At 38.5% G+C, this 27653-nt stretch overlaps 1 protein-coding gene across 1 annotated transcript; it reads left to right on the top strand.

The window, feature by feature from the left end:
* Nucleotides 1–27377, top strand: rictorb (RPTOR independent companion of MTOR, complex 2b). The gene is made up of 38 exons (XM_084138155.1): nt 1–83; nt 210–257; nt 3229–3326; nt 4594–4658; nt 5308–5439; nt 5859–5922; nt 6217–6343; nt 6438–6607; nt 6838–6905; nt 7015–7082; nt 7422–7504; nt 7948–8035; nt 8141–8231; nt 8353–8419; nt 8742–8822; nt 8915–9015; nt 9126–9291; nt 9366–9467; nt 10119–10165; nt 10258–10393; nt 10600–10799; nt 10916–11042; nt 11189–11353; nt 11656–11732; nt 12180–12258; nt 12449–12558; nt 12666–12753; nt 12841–12933; nt 13224–13330; nt 14064–14329; nt 16916–17951; nt 19870–20047; nt 20346–20430; nt 20545–20748; nt 20987–21139; nt 23390–23513; nt 24200–24338; nt 24570–27377. The coding sequence occupies exons 1-38, from the start codon at nt 20–22 to the stop codon at nt 24642–24644; spliced, it is 5172 nt and encodes a 1723-aa protein (XP_083994281.1). The 5' UTR covers nt 1–19; the 3' UTR covers nt 24645–27377.
* Nucleotides 27378–27653: the final 276 nt, after the last annotated feature.

Here is a 27653-nt window from a genome sequence, read left to right as displayed (position 1 = left end):
GAGGTTTCCGGTGTTGTGAATGTGTCTGGAAAAGATGGCGGTCAGCATCCGAGGCCGTCCTATCCGAAGTATACGGATGCGAGGTGAGATTAAGCAGACTCTGCTCGGCCGCTTGACAGATGCTTCAGGATAATATGATGCAGTCTTCTTCAGCTACACTTGCCCCAAGCGTCCTTTTCTCAGTGTCTTATTTTGTCTTACATAAACAGGTCGGAATGACAGTGGGGAGGAAAATGTACCGCTCGATCTCACAAGAGGTAAGTCAGATGAACCTTGTGAACTCCCCACCTAGACCTCATTTCTGGGCATCATAGGCTTGTTTGGAATGTCAGCCTCCCGCGTCCCAAACCCGCCTATGATGCCCAAAAATGCTTGCGGTACTAGGTTTTGAGACACAGCCTTAAACTAAGACAACAGCATCACACACATCCACATCCAATGCATGCTCTTTTATATTGGTATAAAATACATAAATACAGAGAAAAACAGATGGTGTTAGAGGTTTCTAATGTTTTTATTATTATATAAAGAATGCATGATATGTGAATATCACACATTTCTTATTCATGTCCAACATTGCAGGGCTGTAGGGTCCAAAGACTGTAGAGAGCAAAACACAGATCTGCAGAAAGCATGCAAAACTCACTTTTAGATTGTTCATTATTTTTTTAAATAAATAATATGTAAGCTGACGTCAGATATATTGCAATAATTATAACAATGGGAATGCTTCTAAAGCATTTATTACTCTCTAATTTAATGTTAATATCAAATGTATTAATGCATTATTAAAATCAAAAGTTGTATCTGTTAATATCATTTAATGGACATGAGATAGCATGCGCTAACAACAAGGAACAGTTCTATTTTTATTAATTAACAAAAAAAAAGATTAAATAAATATTTAGGGCCCGAGCACCGATGGTGTGAGGACCCTCTTGGAATTGCTCCGTTTATCTAACAAATGTATTGCTGTTAGTTAATGCATAACTATTGTTAACTAAATGGATCTTGTTGTAAAGTCTTACCTTTTAATGTATTCATTCTGGTGAAGTAATTCAGAAATAATTCTGATCTTGATAGATCTGGTTTCTCACCGTACAGCTCAACAGACAAATCAAAATCTTGCCAACAATAGGCTATTGTTTTTTATTAATTTCTTGTGCACATAATATCTTAGTTTTTATTTAGTAATAAGATTATTATGGGTCTGTTTTATACAGTATGCCTCTTTCAAAGCACCATTGTTTGGGTTAAATTTTGAATGGAAAAATGTATATATATGTTGTGAAGAGTATTACTAAATATACCAAACTAACTTTGGTATTGCTTGGTATTTGAGTGTTTCTGTGGGGGAAAGTAGCTCATTAGCTGTTGCTGCTCATGATTGTGTGCTGTCTTTGCTGATAGGTTTACCCTGAGGCTGTTTTTCCCATATGACCTCTGTGTGGAAGGCATTTTCTGGATGAAGCGCCGCTTCCGGGGATAAGTTGTTATTGCTACGCTGGCTAGATTTTTTTTTTTTTTGAACTTGCCCCAAAAAAGGTTGCCTCAGTTTCTGAGCTGAATCGAACCGTATTAATCCAGTAATCGTATTCCAGCAACACTGCACTGTCTGTTGGTTTCCGTCATGAATTCCCATTGACATTCACTACCGTTGACAAGTTTGGTGTCGATTATTTTGTTGGTTTTGAAAGTAGCCTCTTATGCTCTCTTCAGGGCTGCATTTATTTGATCAAATTTACAGTAAAAACAGTACAATTGTGAAATAACTGTTTTTTTTTTGTCAGCAGCCTTTACTACAATTTCAGTGCTGCTTAATATTGTTTCAGGGTTCTTTTATGAATATAAAGTCCTCAATTCAAAACAGGGTTAATTTATTTGAAATGGAAATCTTTTTGTAACTTATAAATGTCTTTACTGTCACTTTCGATCAATTGAATGCCTCCTTGCTGAATTAGAAGGTGGTGTACCTGTATTTAGACAAGACCTGATCTTCACTGTTTTTGGCAACAGGGAGCGTCTCTGTGGTTGGCGATTTTGTTTTGTTTCAGTACAGATGACTGAACAGATATCCTGTGTGACTGCTGGGGGAAATAAGTCGTAAAAACAAAAGTGCTGTGTTATTAGTGCCTTTGATTGTCCGTATTTTATGTAAGATGGTTTTACACAAAGTAAAAGAATTGAATTTTTTTATTTTTTATTATACTACTTAACTATAAGTCTCTTATATAGGTTCTATAGGTCTCTTTCTCTGACCTTTACCTTGACTGTTCCCTGCTGGTGGAATGATCTGTCTAACTCAACCAGAGCTGCTGAGTCCGTGGCCATTTTCAAGAAACGTCTGAAGACGCAGTACATGTACTTTTTTTGTTATTATTATTTTTTATAAATAGATATAGAATAGATGAGAAAGTGTTAGTATTAATTTGGCAACAACACTTGATCCATTAATACTACCACTTTCTGTTCTATTCTATATCTATTTATAAAAATAAAAATAAAAGGTACATACTGCGTTAGATTAAACTGAGAGCACATAGCACTTGCATATTGTTGTCCTACTGTTAGTTGAACTGCTTCTATTGTTCTCATTTGTAAGTCGCTTTGGATAAAAGCGTCTGCTAAATTAATAAATGTAATGTAAATGTAAACTAATATGAGAGAAAATCAACCACTGGAGAAAATACTATTTTCACAGGTTTTTCTTTTTTTGGTGGGGCATAGTTTAGAGTTTGGTGGAAAAAGAAATATTAAGAGTGAGACTGAAATATTTGAATTCTCACAGACTTGCTCTTCTTTTTAGATATTCCTGTGACAAATTTATCAAAACCTGTTATTATATTAGCTACATAGTTTGTTCTATCCACACTAGAACTGCAGTTTGGTGGACATTTCACTGGATCTTGATGCATGTTACAAGACCTTTCAAAACTAAGCAGACGGTGTTATTTATGAGAAGCTGTTCATTTGTGAGATGTTTGTATTATAACGTGGTTATTGTTTGAATCTTATATGCTTTTGTGTGCTTTCTCTAATGTTATTATACTGTGTTTGATTCATTCCACAAAGCACTTCTATGCTTCCTGCATTTGTAGCAAACCAATAGTCGAAATGGTGTGGATTACTTTGGTCTTGCTGTTCCAGGAAGAGCGTAATGTCTCTGTTCCTATCTCTGTCTTCCTGATGACCTCACAACTCACAGCTCTTGTCATCTTTTTCTTCTAGACCCTTCTGAGAACATGCGAGAGATCCTCCAGAATGTGGCCAAACAGCAGGGAGTCTCGAATATGCGCAAACTTGGCCACCTGAACAACTTCATCAAGGTTTGTCATCTCAAAAGTGGATCAGTAATTTCAGTGGAACAGGGAATCCTGGGATAAATGTTGTTAAAGTCACAATGAATTAAAAATGAAATCAGAATTTTTTTGCAGTGTTTATTTTATATGATTCATTCATATTCTCTTCATGACAAATGCCTACACTGAGGGTGGGACTAAATATCTTCCACAAATGACTGCAAACTGGCATTCAGACCTGCCTCCATTTAGTTAGCAATTTCCTACGATCCAATCAATTCCCGAAGGATGAAATCCAGTCCCGTTTTCTCATTGCAGAAGCCGTTTCACAATACGCAACTTTCATTTCATGCTGACTTTAACTGCCTAAATCCCAACTTATCAGACAGTTTTCTCACTCTGATACTGCTGTACATGTATTGTAGGGAGATGAAAACTACATATGACGGGTTTTAAGGTTTAGTTCACTATCATTAAAGGGATAGTTCACTCAAAATGAAAATTCTGTCTCATTTAGTCACCCTCATGTCGTTCCTAACATGTATGACTTTCTTCTTTAGAACATAAAGAAGATATTTTGAAGAATGCTGGTGACTTAAAAGTTTCTAATTAACTAGTCGGTTTTTGGAAAACTAGTTGAAAATCTATCCCTAATGCATAGCAGCCTCTCCAATCTGGTACATCTGTTTAGTATTCCAACACAGGAGTCCTGCATGTGAATACTTACTGGTGTTTGGTGAAATGGAGTAAACAGAGTACTTTATGGCTTCCGCCAGTCGAGGCCTGAGGGCTTTTCTGCCCCACACTTACAGGATCTGGCCTAAAATAAAAGAATCTGAGCAGACCTGAGCAATTAACCAAATCTCAGATGCTCTCAAAGCCTCATATTACTGCAGTGCTGTAAACAGGGGAAGGGTAACAGCACAAACATGATCTTTTCCTGATCTTTCAAGTTGCGATATTCTGCACAATTTACAGGAAATCTCTGTTCATACTGATTCAGCTCAGGAATTATCAGTTCATTGGTAGCATTGGTCATAATCCAGTCTGAGACTGCTCCTCCAGTCTGACAGGTTTTATCACGACCACAATGCTATCAGTTGTATAAGTCACCTGCGGATGAAAAAAAAATCATTCCCTCCAACTGTTTGAGCATAAGCTTGTTTTTGCTCTGTGTGGAAAACCCTGCAGTGTTCCAACAATTATTTGCATACTTGAGTGCAAGTAGAGTCATCAATGTCTCTATTTGTTGCCAAGCAAAATAAATAAGTGCTTGTTTGTGTCTCCAATACAGCTGCTCTGCAATGTCGGGCACTCCGAGGAAAAGTTTGGTTTTACCTTTGAAGAAATGATCATATGGTGAGTCATAGAGGATCGAAGGTGTGGTATGGAGATTTCTAAATAAATGCTGTTCTTTTGAACTTTAAAAAAAGTGCATCACAGTTTCCACAAAAATATTTTGCAGCACAACTGTTTTTTTTAACATTGATAATAATAAATGTTTCTTGAGCAGCCATTTAGCATCATGTAACACTGAAGACTGGAGTAATGGCTGCTGAAAATTCAACTTTACCATTACAGGAATAAATTACACCAAAAAATATATTCAAATGGAAAAGAGTTATTTTAATTGGAATCATATTTCAGAATATTACTGTTTAAACTAATAAATGCAGGCTTGATGAGCATGAGACCTCTTAAGGGGACTCCCCCACCATCCCCCGTGTGTCCTGGCAGCGCATAAAATCAACCATATTTATTTTCTTAATAAACGTTCCTGTGCATGATTAATCAGAGGATGCTAGATTTGTTTTTGTAATGTTTCATTTAAATGAAATTACTTTTTCCTCCTCTGTAATAACACATGTGAGTCACCACGTCTGCCTAAGCAGAATATTAAATGCGTAAAACATTATTTCTCAGTGAATGATATGTTTTACTCTGAAATATGTGACATTACTCCAGTTAAAATGCAGGCTCAATGTGGTCTCTTCTGTTTCTTTGACAGCCTCAGGTTGGCTCTGCTCAATGAGGCTAAGGAGGTGCGGGCAGCTGGCTTGCGTTCTCTCCGCTACCTCATCAGAGACAGTAATATCCTTCAGAAAGTACTGCGTCTCCAGGTGGATTACTTGATTGCCAGGTCTGTATGACGTGTTTTCATAGCACTGTGCGCAGGCCATTCATTTGAGTGGTTTAGTTCAAGTCTGAGCTAGAGATTGTGGGATAAGGTAACTGTTTCCATCAAAAACAAGACTTGATGCTAATGTGTGGTGAATTGTGCATCATCTCTTGTTAGTTTCTCATTCTGTGTGTGTGTGTGAGAGAGAGGAGTTCATGTGAAGAGCTAGTCACATCGGGTTAAGGTCATTTTGAAGCGTTGTGTGCTGTTTCCTCTGTATCCCACTGTAGGTGTATTACTGAGCCTTTAGGTTCGGCTCTCGCTCTGTCCTGTCTGAACATCCAGCATGTCAGATCTTCAGTAGGAAAAGGATGTGATTAGGGTTTGAGGTGCATTTTACTGTTGACTGGTTAGTGTAATGTTGACCTTTTAACCTGCAGGTGCATTGACATCCAGCAGAGTAATGAGGTGGAACGCACACAAGCTCTCAGATTGGTGAGAAAGGTGAGATCTGGACACTAAATGTCATCAGGAATGTTTAGTTGCGTTCATTCCATTATGGAAAAATTTCCTTTTCTTTTTTTTATACTGATTTGATATTTGATTTGCAATCTGAATTTTAATTGAACCTATTTGAATCAAAACCTTCTGAATCAGAATAGTTGCATTATGTTCCACTCAAACAAAAATTATCCAAATTATGTTCTCACAATGTACACTCGCCCATTTGTTAAACGCCGTTCAGTGTGTTGTTTTTGCCATTGATGGAAGTATCTGTGTTTTACAACGATTTTCCAGATGATCACTGTGAACGCCCTGCTCTTCCCAAGCTCAGTCGCAAACTCTCTCATTGCCGTGGGCAATGATGGACCGCAGGAGCGGGACCGTATGGTTCGGGCCTGCATCGCCATTATCTGTGAACTTGGTGGGTTTCGCACACTGATTAGAGAACACTCTGTAATGTATCAATCTGTGAACGCAGATGTTGACCTCACGCATGTCCATGTTTGTGCGTGCAGCACTGGAGAACCCTGAGATTGTGGCCAAAAGGGGCGGTCTCAGCACCATCCTGAAGAATGTAATCGACTGTCAGCTCAGTCGAATCAATGAGGCTCTGATCACCACCATCCTGCACCTGCTCAATCACCCACACACACGGCAATACGTTCGCCCTGATGTGGAGCTAGAGGTATCCAACTGTCTTCAACAATCAACCCATCAGAAACATTTTATTTTTTATATAATTGTTTTAATTACTATTCATTTATTACTAATAATTATTATTACTGTTATATTATCTTATTCCTTTAGTCTGGTTAATTTGTCTTTATCTTTACGGATAATATGATTATATGTATGTTCTAAATTTTGTAAAACCATTTAAAAGTTGTTCAGTAAAGTTTTATTTACTTTTTTCAGCAAATCCTGGCACCTTACACAGACTTTCACTACAGACACAATCCAGACACGGCAGAGAGTCAACTAAAGTGAGTGTGCTGTTTTAAGGTCTTCCTTAAAGAAGAATTTCCCATTGGAGAGGCAAGCATGCAACTTGTATTGGCTGCATGTATAGATGTGTGGTATTTCTCTCTACAGAGAAGACAGGGAGGCTCGATTTCTGGCCAGTAAGATGTCAATTGTTGCTTCGCTTCGCTCTTGGTCAGGTAAACATATCTCAATATCTTTCATAGAATATGACAAACATACAATTAGTTATTGCCAGGGCCCCATTTTTCACATTGCCTATGCTGCCGTTAAGAACTATTGAAAATAAATTAATGCAATTCTCATGGGCCCAGTTTTTAATCAATACTATATTAAGGTTATTTGTGTAACAATGCATGTCTTAGAATGATGCATCAAAAAAAGATTACCAAAGAAGCCAGCTTATGAGTGCATGAATATTGTAAATGGAATTTCCTCATGAGTGCACCTCATTGCAGTAGGAGTTTGTTTATTGCTGCTTAGACTGAACCTGTTGTTTTGTCCCACTGCACCTCCAGGCATCATTAATCTCTGCAAGTCAGGCAACTCTGGAATCCAGTCTCTCATTGGTCTGCTGTGTATACCAAATATGGAAGTTAGGGTATGACAAAGGATATAATTATAAAGCTTGCAGTACACATTTACGGTTGCAGTACTTGCAGTACACAAACAAACAGCCATTTCCTTTTATTTCAAAAGTTACAACACTAAATATGGTGCATAATGTGTGTTTTTAATAAATAAGTGCAAGTAAAGAACACTGTTGGTAGAAATTTTCCACACATTTTGCTGAAACTTGATAGATACACAAAGGCTTATTTAGTGTTCTGAGAACTGAATGCATAAAAAATTATGAGATTAAAAAATTAAATTATTTCATAAGATTTATCACAATTAAATATTTTGATGCCCTATATTATAATATAATTATAATAATCAAATTACTGGTATTTATTATAACAAAAATAATAATGATAAGCCCTATATGTTATGTACACATTTACCTAAGACTCATTATGAGGTACTTTATCACTCTCTTCTCAGCGAGGTCTGCTGGAAGTGATGTATGATATATTCAGACTCCCTGTTCCCGTGGTGACACAAGATTTTCTAGAAGCTCTTCTCAGTGTGGGTGAGTGCTACCGCTGTCTGCTTGCACTGATTAACATTCATTTCCAGACATCAACCACATCTGAAGTCAACTCACATTGACAGAAACAATCTGTCCCCTCTTCAGACCCCAGTAGGTTTCAGGACAGCTGGAGACTGTCAGATGGCTTTGTAGCATCAGAAGCAAAAATAATACTTCCACATAGGGCACGCTCCAGGTAAGAGCATTTGCTGGGCTTAACTAACCCTGAAACTGAGCTAACTAATGAAGCCTCATAGCTTTGAATGCATGCAACTTCAAAGTCTTGACATGTGTTTGTGTTCTTTGTGTCCACCCAGACCTGATTTGATGGATAACTATCTCGCCTTGCTACTTTCTGCTTTCATCCACTGTGGACTTCTAGAGGTAATATAGCATTTGAAAAGGCACCATCTTTGTGAACGTTCTTGAAGAAAAGAGGCTTTTAAAGCAGTAGTCCATTTTATCAGTCATTATTTATTCACCCTAATGTTCTGACATTCTGACATGTAACACAAAAGGAGATATTTTGAACAATGTTCATGCTGCTCTTTTTCATGCAATACATGCATATATTAACAATACAAGCATATATAACCAGAGACTGTCAAGCTCCAAAAAGGACTAAACAAAAAACCCTGAAAGTAGTCCATGTTGCACTTGTTGCAAGGCTTCTGAAGTCATAATGTTTTGGGTTTTTTTCTTCCAGGGCCTGGTTGAAGTGATCACTAGCAGTGATGATAGCATTTCAGTGCGTGCAACCATCCTCTTAGGAGAACTCCTGCATATGGTATTACTGAAATGAATGAAAGTAACACCAAATACAGCTTAATCTTGTACTATACCTCAAATGACCTTGAGTGATCTTCATTTTATTTTCAGGCAAACACCATTCTCCCTCACTCTCATAGTCACCACCTGCACTGCCTGCCCACACTTATGAACATGGCTGCTTCTTTTGACATTCCTCAGGAGAAAAGACTGTGAGTTAGCTGTCTTGTCCTTCATAGCCGACAGCACAAATAGTACAGTGTCAGAGTTACGTGATTATCATTTCTGTGGTTTGATGGGGTTGTTTTTGGTTGTTTCTTAGGCGGGCCAGTGCTGCGATCAATTACTTGAAGCGCTTTCATGAGAAGAAGAAACGAGGCCCCAAACCCAATAGTCTTTACTTGGACCAAATTATTCGCAAATCGCTAGCTGCTCATTGCGGTCGGGACCAGCACCTCAGGCCCCAGAGAGACATTTTTGTTATTAAGGTATGTGCTGGTGACGGCATTTTTTGGAAATTTTTAGCTTTGGGTGTGATCTGCATATTTGTTGTGTTCTTTAGGACACGGAGGAGGCCTTGATGATGAACCTCAGAGACAGTCAGATACTTAATCATAAACAGAATTTGGACTGGAATTGGGTCCTGATCAGTACCATACTCAAGGTATGAGATTTTGGATTAAATTATGTTGGGGGTTTTTTGTGTTTTTTTTTACCATTTAAGCCATTTTCTTCCTCTTGTTGATTAAATTGGTGGGGCATATTAAAGGTCTCATCCTTTTTTTAATTATATTTTTTTATGTTATTTTATTTTTTATATTATACATATTATGATTAGATCATAGCCATGAACCACAATTTGTGATTTTAAATGTTCATGATCATTCAAAAGTTTGGGGTTGATAAGATTTTGTAAAATGTTCTTGAAAGAAGTCTCCCAGGCTGTAGTTATTTCTATCAAAAATACAGTAATATTGTAAAACATTATTACAATTTAAAATAACCGTTTTCTATTTTAATATATTTTAAAATGTAATTTATTCCTGTGATGGCAAAGATGAATTTCAGCAGTCATTACTCCAGTGTCACATGGTCCTCCAGAAATCATTCTAAAATGCTGATTTGTGCCCAATGAACTTTTTTTTTTTTTATGAATATAAAGCACAGCATTTATTCGAAAAATAATTTTCAAACCTTTGAGCGGTAGTATATTATATTTTGTCAACTTGCCAAAAATCATCACTCACGTTTTCTTAATGAAATGTAAAAATGCAGTGTGGTATCTCTTCTAATTTGTTTCTAATCATTGCCGCAGTGGCCAAATGTCAACCTTCGAAACAACAAAGATGAACAGATGCACAAGTAAGCAGAGTTTGGTTTACTAATCTTAGAAATCTTCTTAATACTTTTTCGTCCACCATTCATTGCTGTAAATCCTACATTTTCTCACTCAGGTTTGTGCGAAGGCTGCTGTTCTTCTACAAGCCTAGCAGCAAGCTGTATGCTAGCCTGGAGCTGGACCACAGCAAGGCCAGGCAATTAACGGTGGTGGGCTGTCAGTTCATCGAGTTCCTGCTGGAGTCAGATGAAGTGAGAAAAAAAAAGTTATCAAAGAATTGAGCCTATTATCACCCATTATTTACTCACTATCAAGTTGTTCTAAACCTATATAACTCTCTTCCTTCTAATTTCTCCTTTTGTGTTTCACAGAAGAAAGAATGATATGATGATAGATGACAGAATTTTGAGCTATTCCTTTAACTTAATGTTCATTTTCCACATTGGTGTTTTCTCAGGATGGGCAGGGGTATCTTGAGGACCTGGTAAAGGACATTGTGCAGTGGCTGTCCTCATCCTCTGGGCTGAAACCAGATCGTAGTCTGCAGAGCAACGGCCTCCTCACCACCGTCAGCCAGCACTACTTCCTCTTCCTCGGCACCCTCTCAGCCCACCCGCAGGGTGTTAAGATGCTTGAGAAGTGCAGTGTCTTCCAATGGTTAGCCTAGGACTTATCAGAAACGATTTACAGCAAACTAGGGATATACAATATATAGGAATCTGCCAATATTACCCTTTTTGAAATAACGTTCTTCTTCTTCGTTGTTTTGACAGCCTGCTGAACTTGTGCTCCCTGAAGAACCAGGACCATCTTCTGAAGCTGATCATTTCCACACTGGACTACAGCCGGGATGGTTTAGCTCGAGTCATCCTCTCAAAGATCCTCACTGCTGCCACTGATGTAAGAAACAGACCTACTACTCTTTGACCCTTTGAGTGTGTTTGTCTTAGTGCCATACATTTCAACCCAGCTTTGCTTAGCAAAGTATGCTGGTAAAAGCATTCTCCTATGGATCAGTAATATAATTCTTCAACGTTTTGGCACAGAACTGCAGGCTGTACGCCACCAAGCATCTGCGGGTGTTACTCCGAGCTAACGTAGAGTTCTTCAGCAACTGGGGTATTGAACTGCTGGTGACTCAGCTACATGACCGCAACAAGGCCATCTCAGTGGAGGCTTTGGACATACTGGATGAGGCCTGTGAGGATAAGGTGAAGTCAATTAACCCATAAGGGAGGATGTTACATTTACATTGAGGAGTTCAGCTTGGCAGAAAGTTGTGTTTAGCTGAGGCTGATCTAGGTAAAATGATCAAACGTGGATTGTTGGAGACACTTCTGTGATTTGATTGTGCTGTGCCGGTGTAGATTTGCTCTAGAATTCTGTCATGAATATCTGTAAACAACCAGCATAAGTTCTGTGCCAGAATATCAATGATGGACAGTTATATCATGGCTTGTGAATACATGACTATTTTCATGACTGCTGTTTTCTTATGATCATGTTGTCTTAGGCAAACCTACATGCTCTGATTCAGATGAAGCCAGCACTAACTCACCTGGGAGACAAGGGTGTGCTGTTGCTGTTACGGTAAAGCTCAGAATATTCCCTCTATAACTAAACTATATAACCCAGAGGTCTGACTTTAAATGTGCACTACATATTTGTTCCACATAAAAGATGTACACCTAAATTAGTAGCATTTGTCGGAAAAGTATGTAAAATGATGGGCACTCAGATGAAGACACAAGTCTTTGTGTCTTAGAAAAAACACATGATTCTTCAGAAATCGTCAGTGTCTTCAGTAATCAGTATCTCAAATATAGCATCTTTGACCAAACACAAAGAGATTGTAAAGAAATTCCTAAAAATAGCATGGGTCAATGCATTATTTATTGTATTGTTCCACTTTAATCTTTTGAAGCACATTGTCTAAATATTTATGTTTAATTGGCTTACAGTAATATTGAAAAGGGTCTGTTTTGCATAAGAAACTAACTGCTTCTTTTCATCTGATGATGTGGCATCCATTTCCAGGTTCTTGTCCATTCCAAAAGGGTTCTCCTATCTAAATGAGAGGGGATATGTCACTAAACAGCTGGAAAAGTGGCAGAAGGTACTGTATCTTTACCATTGTTCTGCACTTTTAAAAGTGTGTTGGATTGTTAGATACACCAACAAAATAATATTCTACACATGGTATTTATTATTTGTCCATAGATTTATAGTGTACTTGAATTAGAATAAAGTATTCAAACTCAAGCTTACTTTAACCATTCTGTCAAATTACTTTTGTTCCCCTGAAGGAATACAACCTCAAGTATGTGGACCTCATAGAGGAACAGCTAAATGAAGCACTCACTACTTACCGTAAACCAGTGGATGGGGATAACTACGTGCGACGGAGCAACCAAAGGTTTTCCTAGGATCTTTATCCTTTTCAATTTATCAGTAGTTCATATCATGATTTAAAAGGATGTCATTCATAACTTTTTTTCAGCCTCTAAAATACTTTTCTTACAGGTTACAAAGACCAAATGTTTTTCTTCCTGTGCATTTGTATGGGCAACTTGTACATGATAAGACAGGCTGTCATTTGCTGGAAGCTCAGGTATGTGTTTTTTTTTAAATGATTTATTCCAGGCCCTGATGGTGACTGACACATTTCTTCATATAATGCCTTTTCTCTCTCCGACAGAATGTAGTTTCAGATCTGAGCTACACAGTGCGCTGCCCAGCTCTGGACAAATGGGAGGGGATCAAACAGCTTAAAGCTGCTCTTTGGGCCCTGGTGAGCTGCTGTGTGTGTATGTGTGGTCCTGGTAAACCCTACACAACGTAGGGACCAAATGTAAAAAATAAGTGTATAAAATGTATAATGTACAAAAATCATTACGTCTATGGAAAGTCCCCATAAAGCATAGAAACCCAACGTGTGTGTGTGAGTGAGAGAGGTTTTGGTATTTGTCTTGTGAGAATAAGACATGTTGAAGCTTGTTTTCACTACTGTCTTTGTTGTAGTAATTTTCAGTGGCATTAGTAATATTATTTAAAGTCTAAACTCACTCTGTTTACTTCCAGGGAAACATTGGCACGTCTAACTGGGGACTGAACCTCTTACAGGAAGAGAATGTGATTCCAGATATCGTCGCTCTTGCCCATGATTGTGAGGTTCTGTCTATTAGGGGGTATGTATTCTTGATTACTGGATATGTCTGGCTGCATATTGCCAATAATGGCAAAATTAAGAAATGGCATTAAAGTCAGATGCACAATTTTGGATTTAGGTGGGGTGTGCATCTGATCTGAAATTGCAGTGTCTTCCAAAAAAGCTCAAAACAAATGGCATTCAGTTTAGCTCCAAGTTCAGAAAATGTATGAAGCTTTCGTTTTGTGACTATTTGGGTCTGTAATCAATTGCTTCGGAAAAACAAAACAATAAACAAGTGGAAGAAAAGATGTCTGACATTATAATGAAAACATATTAAATAGCCAATGTTTCTTTTTTAGAAAGTGTTATATTGGAGTGGAAATGATGCATTTTTCATTGTATGTGTGGTTCCTGTTATCAGAAGTGAAATATATAAAATTAGACACTGGAATTGCAACATTCACTTGTTGCTCGCTTGTGATTATGCAATAAAGTGAAGCTATTGCACAGCTTACCCATCTGGGTGAGTAGACATGAGGTAACCAAAAGTTAACAGTGGACCCTTCCAGATACTTCCATAGTTTCAAAATGACTTTCTTAGAAACCATCACAAGAGTTGTTTTTTGTGGGGGAGGGGTGACTTTGTCATTGTCATTCTTCCTCCCCTACTATTTGGCAATCTTGCATTCTTTTGTTCTTACACACACGCTAGTCTTTTTGTTTCTTTTTTGCCTTACTCTCACAATCTTTGCCTCTTTTTTTTCTCTCAGGACGTGTCTTTATGTTCTGGGACTCATTTCTAAAACTAAGCAGGGCTGTGAGCTGCTCAAACTGCATGGTTGGGATGCAGTCAGGCACAATCGCAGACAACTTTGGCCTGTGGTGCCGGATGAGGTGGATCAGCACCAGAACCTACAGCAGCAGCAACAACAACAGCAACCCCTCATCCACCTGTCTTCAGCGCCCAGCACCCTTAGCCTGAACTCTGAGTCCACCAGTTCTAGACACAACAGCGAGAGTGACTCCACTCAGCCTAGTGAGTGCTGCTCCCATCCACTCATCCATGACTAATAATCTTTAGTGCAACACTGTGGTTTAACCACATTTCAGATGGGCACCATATCTACTTATTTCAAGCATGTTTATCTCATATTTATCATTAGTGTTAGAATCCACCTGGATTATGTTGTCGGAAAGGTGTCTTTAGACATGATTTCGTTTTTAGATTTTTATTCACTCTTTATTTCAACTATATTGAAAGATTAAGTTAGTTTAATGTAGCAAAACAGTATTGCATAGGGCTGTGACGGTGGCAGTTTTTTACCACCGCGGTGGTAATGGACTAACTACCGGCGGTGGTGGGTGGTTGGGGGGTTGTTTTGAAATAAAAACAAAAACAAAGAAACAACATACTAAAGCCTGTAAAGCATTGAAATAAATATAAAAAAAAAAGTAAATACTGGTAACTTAAATAATATAATAAAGTTGAATCTATTTTTAAAAAAAACAAAAAAAAACTTTCGTTTAATATTTCCACACAAAGACGCGTGATATAGCCTACCGCTCTGCGCTTTGAGAGGGATGTGGGACACGAGCAGGAAAGAGACCATCTATCTCTTTTCTGATATCTTCATGTTTTCTACTTGTAAAAGGTATGAAGAGCGAATTTTATCTTCCACAAGGGCAAGGCATTTAAGTTATGTTTGATATTGTGCTGCCAGAGAACTAAAAACTAAAATCACCCGCACGTGTGAAACACAAACTGTGTTAAAAAGAATTTGACGTACAAGTAAAAATGTAGGCTATCTGTCCTACAGCATTTTTTCTACTTTACCACAGTAAAGAATACGAAAATAATAGGCCTAATTAAAAGCGAACAAAGGAAGAAACGTTTATAATCCCCTTCGGAAATGGGTGAGAAGCGAGTGAAGATATGGGAAAAGAAACAAGAGATTCCATGCAGGGATGAGTCACGATTTTTGAATATTCAAATAGTTGATTTAATTATAGAATATCTAATAGGTTGTGCGATTATTCTCTAAAATAAAATCTCCATGTTCTGGTGCTGATGCGTTCATGTAACCAGATGGTGACGCTGCCAGTAACGCACATAACAGCTGTCACAAAGAACCGGCAAAAGTATTGATTATGAATGTGTCAAATTTAGCAAGGGGACATTTGAATTGTTTATTAATAAAGTGTTTTCTGTGTCAGTGTCGGGCTGCAAAGATGAAGTTGACGATGCTGACTCGTCATCTTCGCAGTGAACGTGCCTATGAAGAGAAATGCACACTTCATAAGGAAAACATAAGCATATGCTAGTCGGTTTATTTTCGTTTTGAATTGTTTTGTTTAAAAGTAGACAATTCAAGCTTTCTATATGGAATAACTAATGGAATATTGTTAAATTCGCTGATAATCGCGTGACCAGATCGCAAACCAGTATTCAAAGCCGACAAAGTTTAATTTCATGGGCTCACGCACAACGGGCTCTCTCATTCGTCATGAATTCAAACTTTTCCATGGCTGCGATGTAACATTTAATTGCTAACCTATTATTTATTTTGTAATCAAAGCTTTGTGCTTCACTCGTGTCAAAATATTAATGTAAAACAGTATTCACATACAAAAAAATTGTTTAGGCGAACTGCGGTGGTCAAGTTTACCGGCACAGCCCTATACATAACACACACATGGTGCTTTCCTAGAACCACTAATGCTTTGTAATAATTTGTGCCACAAAATTGCTTCTTCCTTCCTGTTCTTGCCTTAAGAGCAAAGTTGTGTCATTTTTCACATGCATGATTTAATTTTGACGCTGACTTTTAGTCTGCTTTTCGCTGAATTTGATTGGAAACCTGGTACAGATTGACTGCTCGTGATGTGATTTTTATTTATTTTTTATAAATTATTTTTTGAATGTTGGAGTGATTTACTTCAAATCGTTAGAAATATATTTAAAGACATTCCCAGGCTTGTAGGCATCAACAAATTAGAACTCTTCTCAATTGCACTTTCTTATCTTAATATGCCAGATTGAGCTATAAAAGCTATCTTTTTCTACTTAATGGAATGGTTGGGCCTGCATTTATACACAGAGGTGCTCAAAAATACATCTTAGTAAGGCTTAGAAAACCACAAATCATTATCTACCCTTTACCCTCTAGACTGGGTTTAGATGACTACGCTCAGTCAGTTATTCTGACTCACATAGAAACTGGTAAAGGGAGTTTCTAACCACACACTGTACTTGTGCACACACTGTGAAAATGTATTCAGTGGTTCCTTTTAAAAACATCTAAAAGTAAAATTGCCTAAAAGTAAGTCATTTAGGCAATTTTACTTTTAGATGTTTTTAAAAGGAACCACTGAATACATTTTCACAGCGGTGCTCCAAATACATCTTAGTAAGGCTTAGAAAGCCACAAATCATTATCTACCCTCTACCCTCTAGACTGGGTTTAGATGACTACGCTCAGTCAGTAATTCTGACTCGCATAGAAACTGGTAAAGGGAGTTTTCTAACCACACACTGTACTTGTGCACACACTGTGAAAATGTATTTAGTGGTTCCTTTTAAAAACATCTAAAAGCAAAATTGCCTAAATGACTTACTTTTCAGGCATGTACATCCTGGATGATGATAAGTTGGAAAGCTCTGAGCTTTCAGAGGACCAGCCACTGTACTTCAGGCCCAAACTCCTAAAGGACCGCAGCCCCTTCACCATATTGGCCTCCAGCCGACTTGTCCGAAACCGCTTCCTCATTTCCCTCTCCGGAAAGAAAGTCCGCAGTACCAGTGACCCCAAAGGCACTGGCAGCAGCAGTAAACTCCATGGCGAGACCACGCTAGGAGGCCTCAGGAGGATACGCACAGTCACGGAGCCCTCTATATTCTCTCCAGGTCAGGGAGATGTTTTCAGTCCTGTATTTACCGATGGACATCTGCCGAAAAGCCCAAGCATTAGTCTGGAGACCTCTTTTGTGGGCAGCAAAACTTCGGACACTCAGGGCAGTACATCTAGTATTGGGGAGCCGGAGGTACGTCAGAACAGAACTGCAGAGCGGAGCTCAGGGGTTGGAGATGCCAACCGAGAGCAGACCAGTCGGGAAAGGCTGGGCGGTGATGGCTCAACCTCTGGGGGCGGGTCTCAGTTTAAAAGCCGTAGCCAGAGTTTCAACACGGACACGACCACCAGCGGCATCAGCTCCATGAGTTCCAGCCCATCCCGAGAGACTGTGGGTGGCGTGGACTCTTCCACCATTGACACGGACTGCGTTAGCCTCAATACGGTCATTAGCACTCAAACTATCAAAACACTTAACTCTCTCACGCCCCAGTCCAACCACCTGCCCCTATCCAAATCAAACTCAGTACTGCTGATGCCCCCGGGTTCTTCTCATACTTTACCCCGCAGGGCTCAGTCTCTTAAATCGCCCTCTGTCACGACCATCTCAAGCCTGACTGACTGTAGCTTCATGTACACCAGCCCTCGGGATGCACTAGGCTACGCTACCCTCAAACGATTGCAGCAACAGCGCATCCATCCCTCCCTTTCTCATAGCGAGGCGCTCTCCTCGCCTGCCAAAGACGTGCTCTTCGCTGATGCCATCACCATGAAAACTGGCAGCCTGGACTCCAGACTCACACCACGCAGGTAAAGCAGATGGACCCTGAGATGTTGCCAAACTTTTCCCCTTTTCTGTCATTACGTCACCTTTCTTTTACTGTTTCTTTCGCTTACAGTTTTAGACTTTACACCACTTATGTCACACAACATTCACAGAATTCATCCACAGACGCTATCGTCCTGCTCCAAAGTTTCAAGGTGTGATGACTCGAAAATTTCTCAGAGAAATCATTAGGACTAGAGACATTACAGAAGTCATTTTTCCCCATTAATGTTGTTGTGTTACCATCCATGTAATAGGGAAATGGCACCCCCAAAAGCCCATTTAAAATCACTGCTCCCCTCTGGAAATAATGTGATCTGTTTCTGATGGTCCCTCTCAGGTTTACTAAAAAGCGCTTCAGATGTCTGGGCAAAGGTTCGAGCAAGCCCCATCGCAGATCACTGCTTCCACGGTGCGTGGACCATCCCCAGCGCTAACGTTCCTCTTTTTCTGTTTGAGCGTCCACTTTTAAGCCTGGTTTATACTCTCCGCACGACACAAATTATGTCATCGTGGAGTTTGCCAAAATTGGTTTTGACTTCGCTAGAACCCATTTCGCGTCACGTTGTGCATGCCATTTTTTGTAACTTGAGCGAACAGTGCACGTAGCACGTATTCAGCAATGAACAATTTCAAGCCAACATTTGCTGGAAAAATGTGGAAAGAACTTAGAACATCACATGCTATTTATACATTACTAGGAGTATATAATGGAAGTATGTACGCATTTCAAAGAATATTGTAGATGCATTTACATGAATTCCCTACACTACTTTAAATTTTGTACATTTTATATATTATTTAGTGATGTGTTAAATATTGGATGCTGATTCCAATAATAACCAAAACCTTTTTATGTTTTTATTATTCAGTCCCATTAGAACATTAAAATTGGTATTGCAAGAAATAAAAAACATATATAAATTGCAAAACTGCTATATGTTCCTTAACATGTTTTAGAGCTTTTATGCAAAAATTGTTACTTAAAGGAAGCTTATATATTTTATATCTTTAAAATAAAAAATATGAAATGATATACGTTTCAACATTCCTTCTAAAACAATCTTTAAATCTTTCCAAGAAATGTTTGACAAAGACAAAACCTAGATTGAAGTTTGACAATATGATCTGACGTTGTTCAGCCAAACTACTACTACTACGCTACTTTTTTTGATGGTTTAGAGGATTTTTTCTCCAATATGCTCCCTGTCGTTTCAGTGACCGTGTTGACTATAAACCCCTCTGAAGTGCGCATGCAGTCAGTGGACGATTGTGGTGCGGTGCAAGGCAAAAGTATAAACAAGGCTTTACAATACAGAAACCTAGCCTTTTTGGCTTCTTTTTCATCGTACTTTGCCCCCTTTTTTCCATTTCACATTAGCACTCCCACAGCCCATACCTTAACCCGATTCTCTTCAACCATGACTCCTCAGTCCTTGAAATGACCTTCCCACAGTAGGACAAATTAAACTCTCTTCATTCCCCATTGATTGTAGTTCTAAAAATACTTTCTAACTTATGTCTCCATTGTCGCAGAATTCCCTCAAGTAGTTTGCTGATGTGAACCGACTAATCGGTCAGACGGATTCCCACACTAGCCGCATTCCCACATTTGTTCCAAGAAGCATGTAGAAGTTTTTGACCTACAGTACTTGCATGATGCAGCTAATGACAAACAGCTGCTCACTTTCTGAAATGTGAATACACTTCACCAACCTGTTCCCACAAAACCTACCTGTTCCCACAAACCTACCAATCATCTGCTAGCAAGACTGCGTTATTGCAGAATCAGTACAAGTAGTTTCCAAAATGTCCAAACCTCCTTTCTTACCGTTCTCTCTGCCAATGTTGTGCTTCTTTCAAACGCCTCGCTCTAATTTCTTCCCTTCTGTATGAGTACAGGTTTCTCAAGGCTCTGAGTTTTGCATCCCTGGATAAAGAGGATCTTCTGAGCCCTATCAGTCAGACCTCCCTGCAGCGCTCCTCCTCAGTGCGCTCCATGGTGTCCAGTGCCACATATGGCAACTCCGATGACTACATTGGGCTTGCTCTGCCAATGGACATCAACAGCATGTTCCAGGTCACTAACTACTCTATGATCCTATTTACACCTGGTACTAAAATCAATCTCTGGTTAACTGATCCCACTTTTTTCTACTGGGGCAAATTGCTGTTTACACATGCCTATTAAATATGTCTTGGTCGAACTGTCTCAAAGTGAAGTCTGCAAGTTGAAGCTTATGGCAATGTGCATCCTTTGACCACATGCAAAAGGTGTCCGCTTGGAACAGGATCATCCGAGAAGGATGTTACTATACAAAAATGCCTTTTAAACTCGTATCTGAAACTTGCTTTCCTTGTTTTTGGTTGCTACCTAGATTAAAGACATACCATACTTCCAGAAGAGGACGAGTCCACCATCAGAGGACCGATCAGCAAAGTTCTTCTTGGGAGATGCAGATGGTAAAGACAAGAATGGTTATGTTGTTTAATCAGCTCCTTATTAGTCTGCATAATAGTCCCATAGCATTAGTGCTTCACTATTCTTTCAGCTACTTAATGCTGTTCTCTTCTCAGGTTCCAACGAAGGATCCAGGCACTCTGTTCTGCGGTCTCAGCTTAGTATCACAGAACTGATTGCAGTGAGCCGTGCGGACCAGCATCAGCTGCTGGGTGCAGAGGAGACTGGCCTGCAGGAGCACAATGAGGAGAACTGCCTTTACTGTGCAGGGCTATGTGTGCTTGGCTGCAATTCAAACACTCCCGCACAAAGCCGCACAGGTAAGCTGCAGGTTTTATGTTCCTGTTCCTGTAGTTTATCCAAATGAATATAGGAAATAGACAACCTCATTTTGGTACCTCACTAACCACATAGGTGTGTATGCGGGTGACCAGACGTGATTTTACGAGACACGTCCCATTATTCATTGTAATCATGGTCGTCTGGTTACCATATATTAGTAAATGTTTTATTTATATGGTTTCCTCATGTTCTTATACACCCTCAACCCTGTTTTAGACTATCCCGATGCTCCATTCACGGAATGGTGCAACCAGTCCATACACAACCTGGAAGTCATGCCTCAGTCGAAGTTCTCAGGAGTGTCTGGCTGCAGCGACGCTGTCTCTCAGGGCTCTGGTGGAAGCACACGCAGCACAGAGCTTGTTCTTGGTGAGAAATTCTTGCAAGAGTCAGATGAGAAATTCAGTCTTAAAGGGGTCATGGACTGGATTATTTTATTATTTTATAATGTTTCCTGGGATGCCCTTATAATGTTAGTATGATTTTAACATCAAAAATTGTCATAATTTATAAATAAAAGGCATTTTTCCAAGCCTGATTTTAGCCTCTGATTTAAATGCTCTGTTTTAAGGGGCGTGTCTGCTGTGAGACTTCAGTGTAAATGCCCACTGCTGTAATTGGCTGACATGTTTGCATATGAAATAGCTAGTATTACATGTGGAACTCTCTCTAAAACTTTTACTACGTTTTTACTATTACAGCTATCGAGATTAAGGAATCGTGAAAAGTATTGATCATAAAGATCTATTCCCATCACATGAAAGGTTGCAGTGATGAGCATTGAGCAGATGACAGACAGTCTGTTGATTGCGTATGAAAAGATCTTATCATTGCAACGCAATTTCGGCACTCTCACGAATGCTTTCACCAGAGGTGTAAAGTCCAGGGGTCAGAAAGTAAAAGTCCTGCCATATATTTATTGAACTCAGCCAGCTAATTTCACTAATTAGTTCTATCTCCTGGCTGAAAAACGGTGCTAATTAGCAAATCCAGGTGATTGGAACAATAGCTACTGAGGAGGACTTTTACTTTCTGAACCTGGACTTTACACCTCTGGCTTTCACCAAATAACAATGCAAACACGATGTTAATACAGTAAGAGCTTTGTTGTACTGTACATTGTAACAGCGTCATGATTTTGTGATGATTGATTTCAACAAGTTTTGGCAAGTGTCCAGATAAACTTGCGCTGTTTGATTGACAGCTTGGGCAATTGGAAAGGGAGCGTTCTTTGATCGCTTTCTTTATATAATTTAATCACAGTTTAAATAAGATTATTTTCATCCTCCTAAGAGAAACGACATGAAGTTGATTGTTTAGTCACTGGCTTGATTTACTGATGCATAAACAGTACTGAACGATATTTTGAGCGATAATCTATCTGAACTTGAATAATTACATCAGAAATCACTGATCAGGCATTAGAATAAACATGACTTCTTGCATGTTTGTGGCGTTGATGGCAGATCCAGAGCGTAAAAGTCTGTTTGCAAATCCTGCGCCGAAATTTACCAAATAATCCACAGTGAAATACACCGAATACAAACAAATAATGCACTGCTGAGACATTCACATTGTTGGGAAAAAAACCCCACTATCCTAGCATTAGGATAGTTTGGAAGGTAATGGTATTGATCCTGTATCGATCTTTTCTAGTTCTCATGTCACTAGCCGCGTTTCCATTACCCTTCAAATTGCGCAAATTGAAATTGCGAATTGAAAATACGGCCAATGGAAACACGTCAATTTCGCAAAAACTCGCATTTATCGCAAAAAAGTTTTTACGCTCGCATGATGTGGATTTTCAGGCAATTCAAAAAAGAAATATTTCGCAAAACTGCAATGGAAACAGTTTTTGCGCATTTGCAGGTCACCTGATGTAGATGACGTGGTGTGTTTGGGCAGAATACGAGACAGAGTTCTTTATTAAATTCATAAAAGACAAAAGAATTACAGGAATAATGGATTCTAAACCTCAAAGAAATGCCACAATCAAGACCTCAAAGCAGATATGAGGGAGAAACACCCAGAAACACCTCATATGTGCCGCTCACAAGTATAATAAGGGTCGTTCCTTACCATTAATGCTTTGAAAACACACATACATCTCCTTCGATTAATAATAATGGCTAGTGCAGTGGCTGGGATTAGTACATAAACCTACCAACGTCCGTTGCCATGGTTTTTGGAACGATTTTACTTATCGTGAAAGGAAAAAATGAAGTTTTAGTCGCATAACATCGAAACGCCGTCATTTCGAAATAGTTTTATGTCGACATTTAGAAAAAAACGCAAAAGTTTTGCACAAATCTGTAATGGAAACGCGCCTACTGTTCACTAACGCTCCAGTGGGCGGGGCCAAAGCTGCCCTGTGACGTCACAAGTCTCCACTTTTTAGATCCTGTCGTTTGCTGGCCTTGGTTTCAATAAAAGCAGTTTTTGGAATAACAAGAAAGTTTTGAGTTTTGAAACTTACAGGGTATTTTTATAGTATAACGAACTCTTAACTGTCAAAGGATCAAGGAACATTTGAATTCTCAGTCTATGACCCCTTTAAGCGTTTTATATTGGACATGTTGAGTTTATTTTTTTTTTCTGTGCATGCTGTATTTCTACCAGGGGTGAAAAACATTCCAGAGGATGCTCCAGCCTGCCGTGTTCTTCTGAGGAAGGAGGTGCTTCGGCTTGTCATCAACCTGAGCTCTTCGGTGGGGACTAAAGGGAATGAAACTGGACTCCTCACGTAAGGAGACAATTCATCCACAAGGATTTCAGTTTAACAAATGCTTTCCTGATTAATTTCCCAACAAAGGTTGCTGTAACTGTTTGGCTGAACATTATTTGATTTGATTATTTTCATGAGGCAATGTGAAGTGAAATCTTTCTTGGGGAAAATGGAGAGAAAAGTACAGCTTATGGCGCTTTTCCATTACCAGTACCAGCTCAACTCGACTCCACTCCACTCGCCTCGTCTCGGCTCGGCTCGCTTTTCGCTCCGTTTTCCATTGCAGATAGTACCTCCACAATAGTACCTGGTCGTCATAGCGACGCCGCAGGAAACTGTCGTGACTTAATCTTCTACGCGACACACACCCGCTACCCACACACACAGGACAATGGAGGAAATCGAGTGTATGCTGTTTTTGGATGTTTTTTATTCAGGATATTTGTCTGGCGCATGCAATGATGACGCAGTGAATAGTGACAATTCTCTCTGACCAATCAGCAGTCTGCCGTGTTTTCACGTCACATTTTAGTATCGCCTCAGCTCGGGTACAGGTACAACTTTTACACCGTGGAAAACCAAACAAAGGCAAGTCGAGGCGAGTCGAGGCGAGCTGGTACTGTGTAGTGGAAAAGCACCATTAGTAGAGATAGGATTTTCTTTTCTTCTCTGTTCTCTGTCAAATTAACTTGTTTACCTTGCAGAATCAAGGAAAAGTTTCCATATGCGTTTGATGACATCTGCCTGTATTCTGAAGTTTCTTACTTGCTGGGTCATTGCATGTTCAGACTGGCTTCACGACGCTTCATTCAGGAACTCTTCCAAGATGTTCAATTCATTCCGGTAATAATGGAACTTTTGTCTCAATAGCCCATAAAGACCAAACAGGATTGTTTTTCTGGACTGTTTTTAACAATCTAGATTGCACAAGTAAGGTGGAACCTAGATATTTTCATTTATTTTGTCTTTCAATCAAAGCTGAAGTGTGTAATTTCTCTGCCAGTAGTGTAAACGAAATTGCTATTTTTCAGCACTATTTTTACTAAGCATTCATGTAACCTTTTTTATTTGTAGATGTACGAGGAGGCCGAGAGCATTCTGGCAATGCCCAAGAAGTCTACCACAGTAGATCTTCCATCAGAGCCGTGATGCTCTAGCCGTGTTCCAGCCAATTCTCTTCCCCAAGCTGGAAGCTGTCAATCCATTTCCTTGGCCAGACCATGCGCTTCAGATTAATACGCAATAACAGATTAGGGCTATGGGACAGACATGGGTGGATTGAGAGAGTCACCCGGGATGTTTCCACAGAGAGAAAAGGCGGTACGTTAAGAGAACAAACTCTTTTTATCTGAACAAATACACTACACAGATGCTCTGTAGACATCTATATTGGATGTTGTAACCAAAAAAACCCTTGTGACTGACAGTTCTATTGAACGGAAAGTGAAACTGAGTCAATGCAAATTGTATTTCAAACACAAGTGAGCAAAATCATTCAAGACTCTTTAGGAAGTTTATTAACTTCCCTCAATTCCATTCAGTGAATATTGTCCTTTTTTAAGGGCCAATGCGTCTGATTGCACGTACAAAACATTTTTTCCCTGAGCGGATCCCTCAACACTACAACATTCCGGCTGTTTTTCTTTGGAATCCTCTGTTATTAATTCTGGTTGTTTAAAGAATATGAAGAAGTGGCTTTTGCACCTAGGATGAGCAAACACTTTAGTCTTGGTGTGATTTGCTATGTAAGACAATCATCATTAAGTAATAATAATGAGCAACTGCCAGTGTACCCTTTTTGTACCTTACTCATGAAAGAGTCATTTGTGCTTATTTGAATCAATTCTTAGAACATAGCAATCCCTGAGTAAATGTATGTAACATGTTTTTGATGGTGTTGTTACATAATAATGCAGTAGTGACTGTATTGTATTATTGCGTAACTTTGTTAACTGACCTCTGTAACGTCATCCAAAAAAATTGAAATTTGAAACCAGTAAGATATTTATTTATTTATTTACTTATTTATTGTTTGGTCCAAGCTGTTTCTCGGTCCTTTTCACGCCATTTTAGCGCATTAGCCAGGAAAAAACTCTCTGTATATTAACTACGTCTGACAGTCAATGTAAATGTTGACGATGGGTTCAAAAGAGGAAGTTAAAGTGCATTTCACCACTGCTATTTTGAAATTTGACTTTTCTCTATTTCCAAGTTATTAGTGATTAGAAGTAACTTTCTGCAGAGAATTAATGAAACTAAGACTCGCCAAACATACAAAATTTGTTATAAAAAAATACTTTTGTACTTGATTCTCTCATTGGGATTGCTATTAACGCTTTTTAACCTGAATTTTGTCAGGATATTTTAAACAGGTTAAACATATAAGAAATGATTGATGCTGATCTTCAATCCATTGAGAATAAAACATTTGACATGTTCTGCTCAAATTCAACTGGTCGGCACCCATTAAATACTATGCTTTATTATCATCAATATTTATGACAGCAATTCTTAGTTTTGTGCATTGCCTTTTTGGTTTAATGAGGTAACAAAATGTCTTTAGGGTTTGGATGCATCTAGTTTAATATTTCATAAAAAACATGACCAAAAATGGTTAGATCCCCATTTGTAAGTATAAATTTGAGGTTCATATTTAAATTGTTTTTATGCAATGTGCCTGTTAATTCTATATGCACAATTGACTTATTGAAGATAGGACGATCAATTCATTCTCTTGGCTGGGCCTTTTTTTTTTGTATTTAGGCAGCTTTAATTATTTTGCCTTAATTGTATTAGCTTTAACCCTATTATAATTAATGAATTTGCCCTTTTTCTTTTTATATTTATTATAGAAACTAATAAATCTGCCTTTTTCTGCCTTGGATTTTGAACTGAGCGTCAGGTTTCAACATCCATTATTTTTTGTATTGTGAAAACTAATGAGTCTGATATGGCCAACAATACTAGTAATTGTTACAGCATTTCCTTTTAGGCTTCTGGAGAAAACTTTTAAGTGCATGAGCAATCTAATCCTATCCTAGAGAAATAAAAGAAATATGAGAGCTGCAAATTAGCACTGAGAGCATTGAGTGGTACATGATGCTGTTTAAGCTAAATAATAGGTTTTATACTATAGCTGGACATTAGACAATAATTAAGTCACTGATTAAAAAATGCTTTTTGAACAAAAAACATATGGCATTTGCCCCTAATATATTCTTAACTGTTCTCAGAAAATCATTAGTATCAGAATGTGTGGTGAAAATATCCAGATTCTTTGTGGGTCTTTTTCCACTGTTAAATTGTGTTTTGTTATTTTCTTGCTGCTTTTTTTTCACCATGTGACCGGAAGCCAGTGTTAAATTGTTTTTAAAAGAATTTTGAATTGGTAATGTACTGGTGTTTATAAAACCTTTGAAATAATAACAAAAGCGCCCGTTATTGCAAAGATGATAATTGTATTTGTGGAACAAGTTTTTCAAGTATTTTAAAGGGGTTGTTTTGTCCATCACTATTAATGCTAAACGTGTAAAGGAAATGCATATATTTTAAGTGTACATTTGTTCATTGTACAACTAAAACTAATTGCACCTTTCAGTGATTTTTTTTTCCATTTTTTTTTTTTCAAGTGCACTCATGATTTTGCAGAGCACCGTATGAAATTTAAGCACCATTTAATAATGCAATTGCAGAGACTGATGCAAGAAGTGTTATTTATATTTTTTTTCCTGAAGGGAAAAACATCTAAAACTGTTGTACATATTTACAATATTTCTGTAATTATGAGGTATAATTTAATGTGTTTTGGGGGGCATTAGCTATTGGCCTTGAAAATCTAATGGAAGGGATGCATCGTGATAAAATAAACCTCGATTTTCTTGACTACGTGTTTCATTCATGTTGCTTTGTGTTCCTCTGAGGTTTTTATCATCACATCAGTAAACTCTTTTTTTTAGGCTATACACATTTGTGCAGAATTCCAAAGAAAAATTCCTGCTGCTTTCCATAGAACAGCCCGTCATTGTATCTCTCTTGGCCTTTTTTTTTTTTTTTTTTTTTTTTTTTTTTTATGTATTCTCTTTTAACCCCTATGTAAATCCATGCTTACAACTGTACGCAGGAAAATATCGATTTTAGAGTCTAAAATCTTCGGGATGG

The sequence above is a fragment of the Abramis brama genome (assembly GCF_963993115.1).
Source record: "Abramis brama genome assembly, chromosome: 15".
Taxonomy (NCBI): Eukaryota; Metazoa; Chordata; class Actinopteri; order Cypriniformes; family Leuciscidae; genus Abramis; species Abramis brama.
Note: the sequence above shows the minus strand (reverse complement) of the source record. Positions and strands in the feature narration are given on the sequence as shown.

What these genes read in the sequence shown, in the direction of transcription:
- rictorb (XM_084138155.1), top strand. Translation starts at nt 20, where the DNA reads ATGTGTCTGGAAAAGATGGCGGTCAGCATCCGAGGCCGTCCTATCCGA. An exon ending in TTTGAAGAAATGATCATATG is followed by an intron (nt 4,659 to 5,307) that starts GTGAGTCATAGA and finishes TTTCTTTGACAG; the next exon opens with CCTCAGGTTGGCTCTGCTCA. An exon ending in GGTGTGCTGTTGCTGTTACG is followed by an intron (nt 11,733 to 12,179) that starts GTAAAGCTCAGA and finishes ATCCATTTCCAG; the next exon opens with GTTCTTGTCCATTCCAAAAG.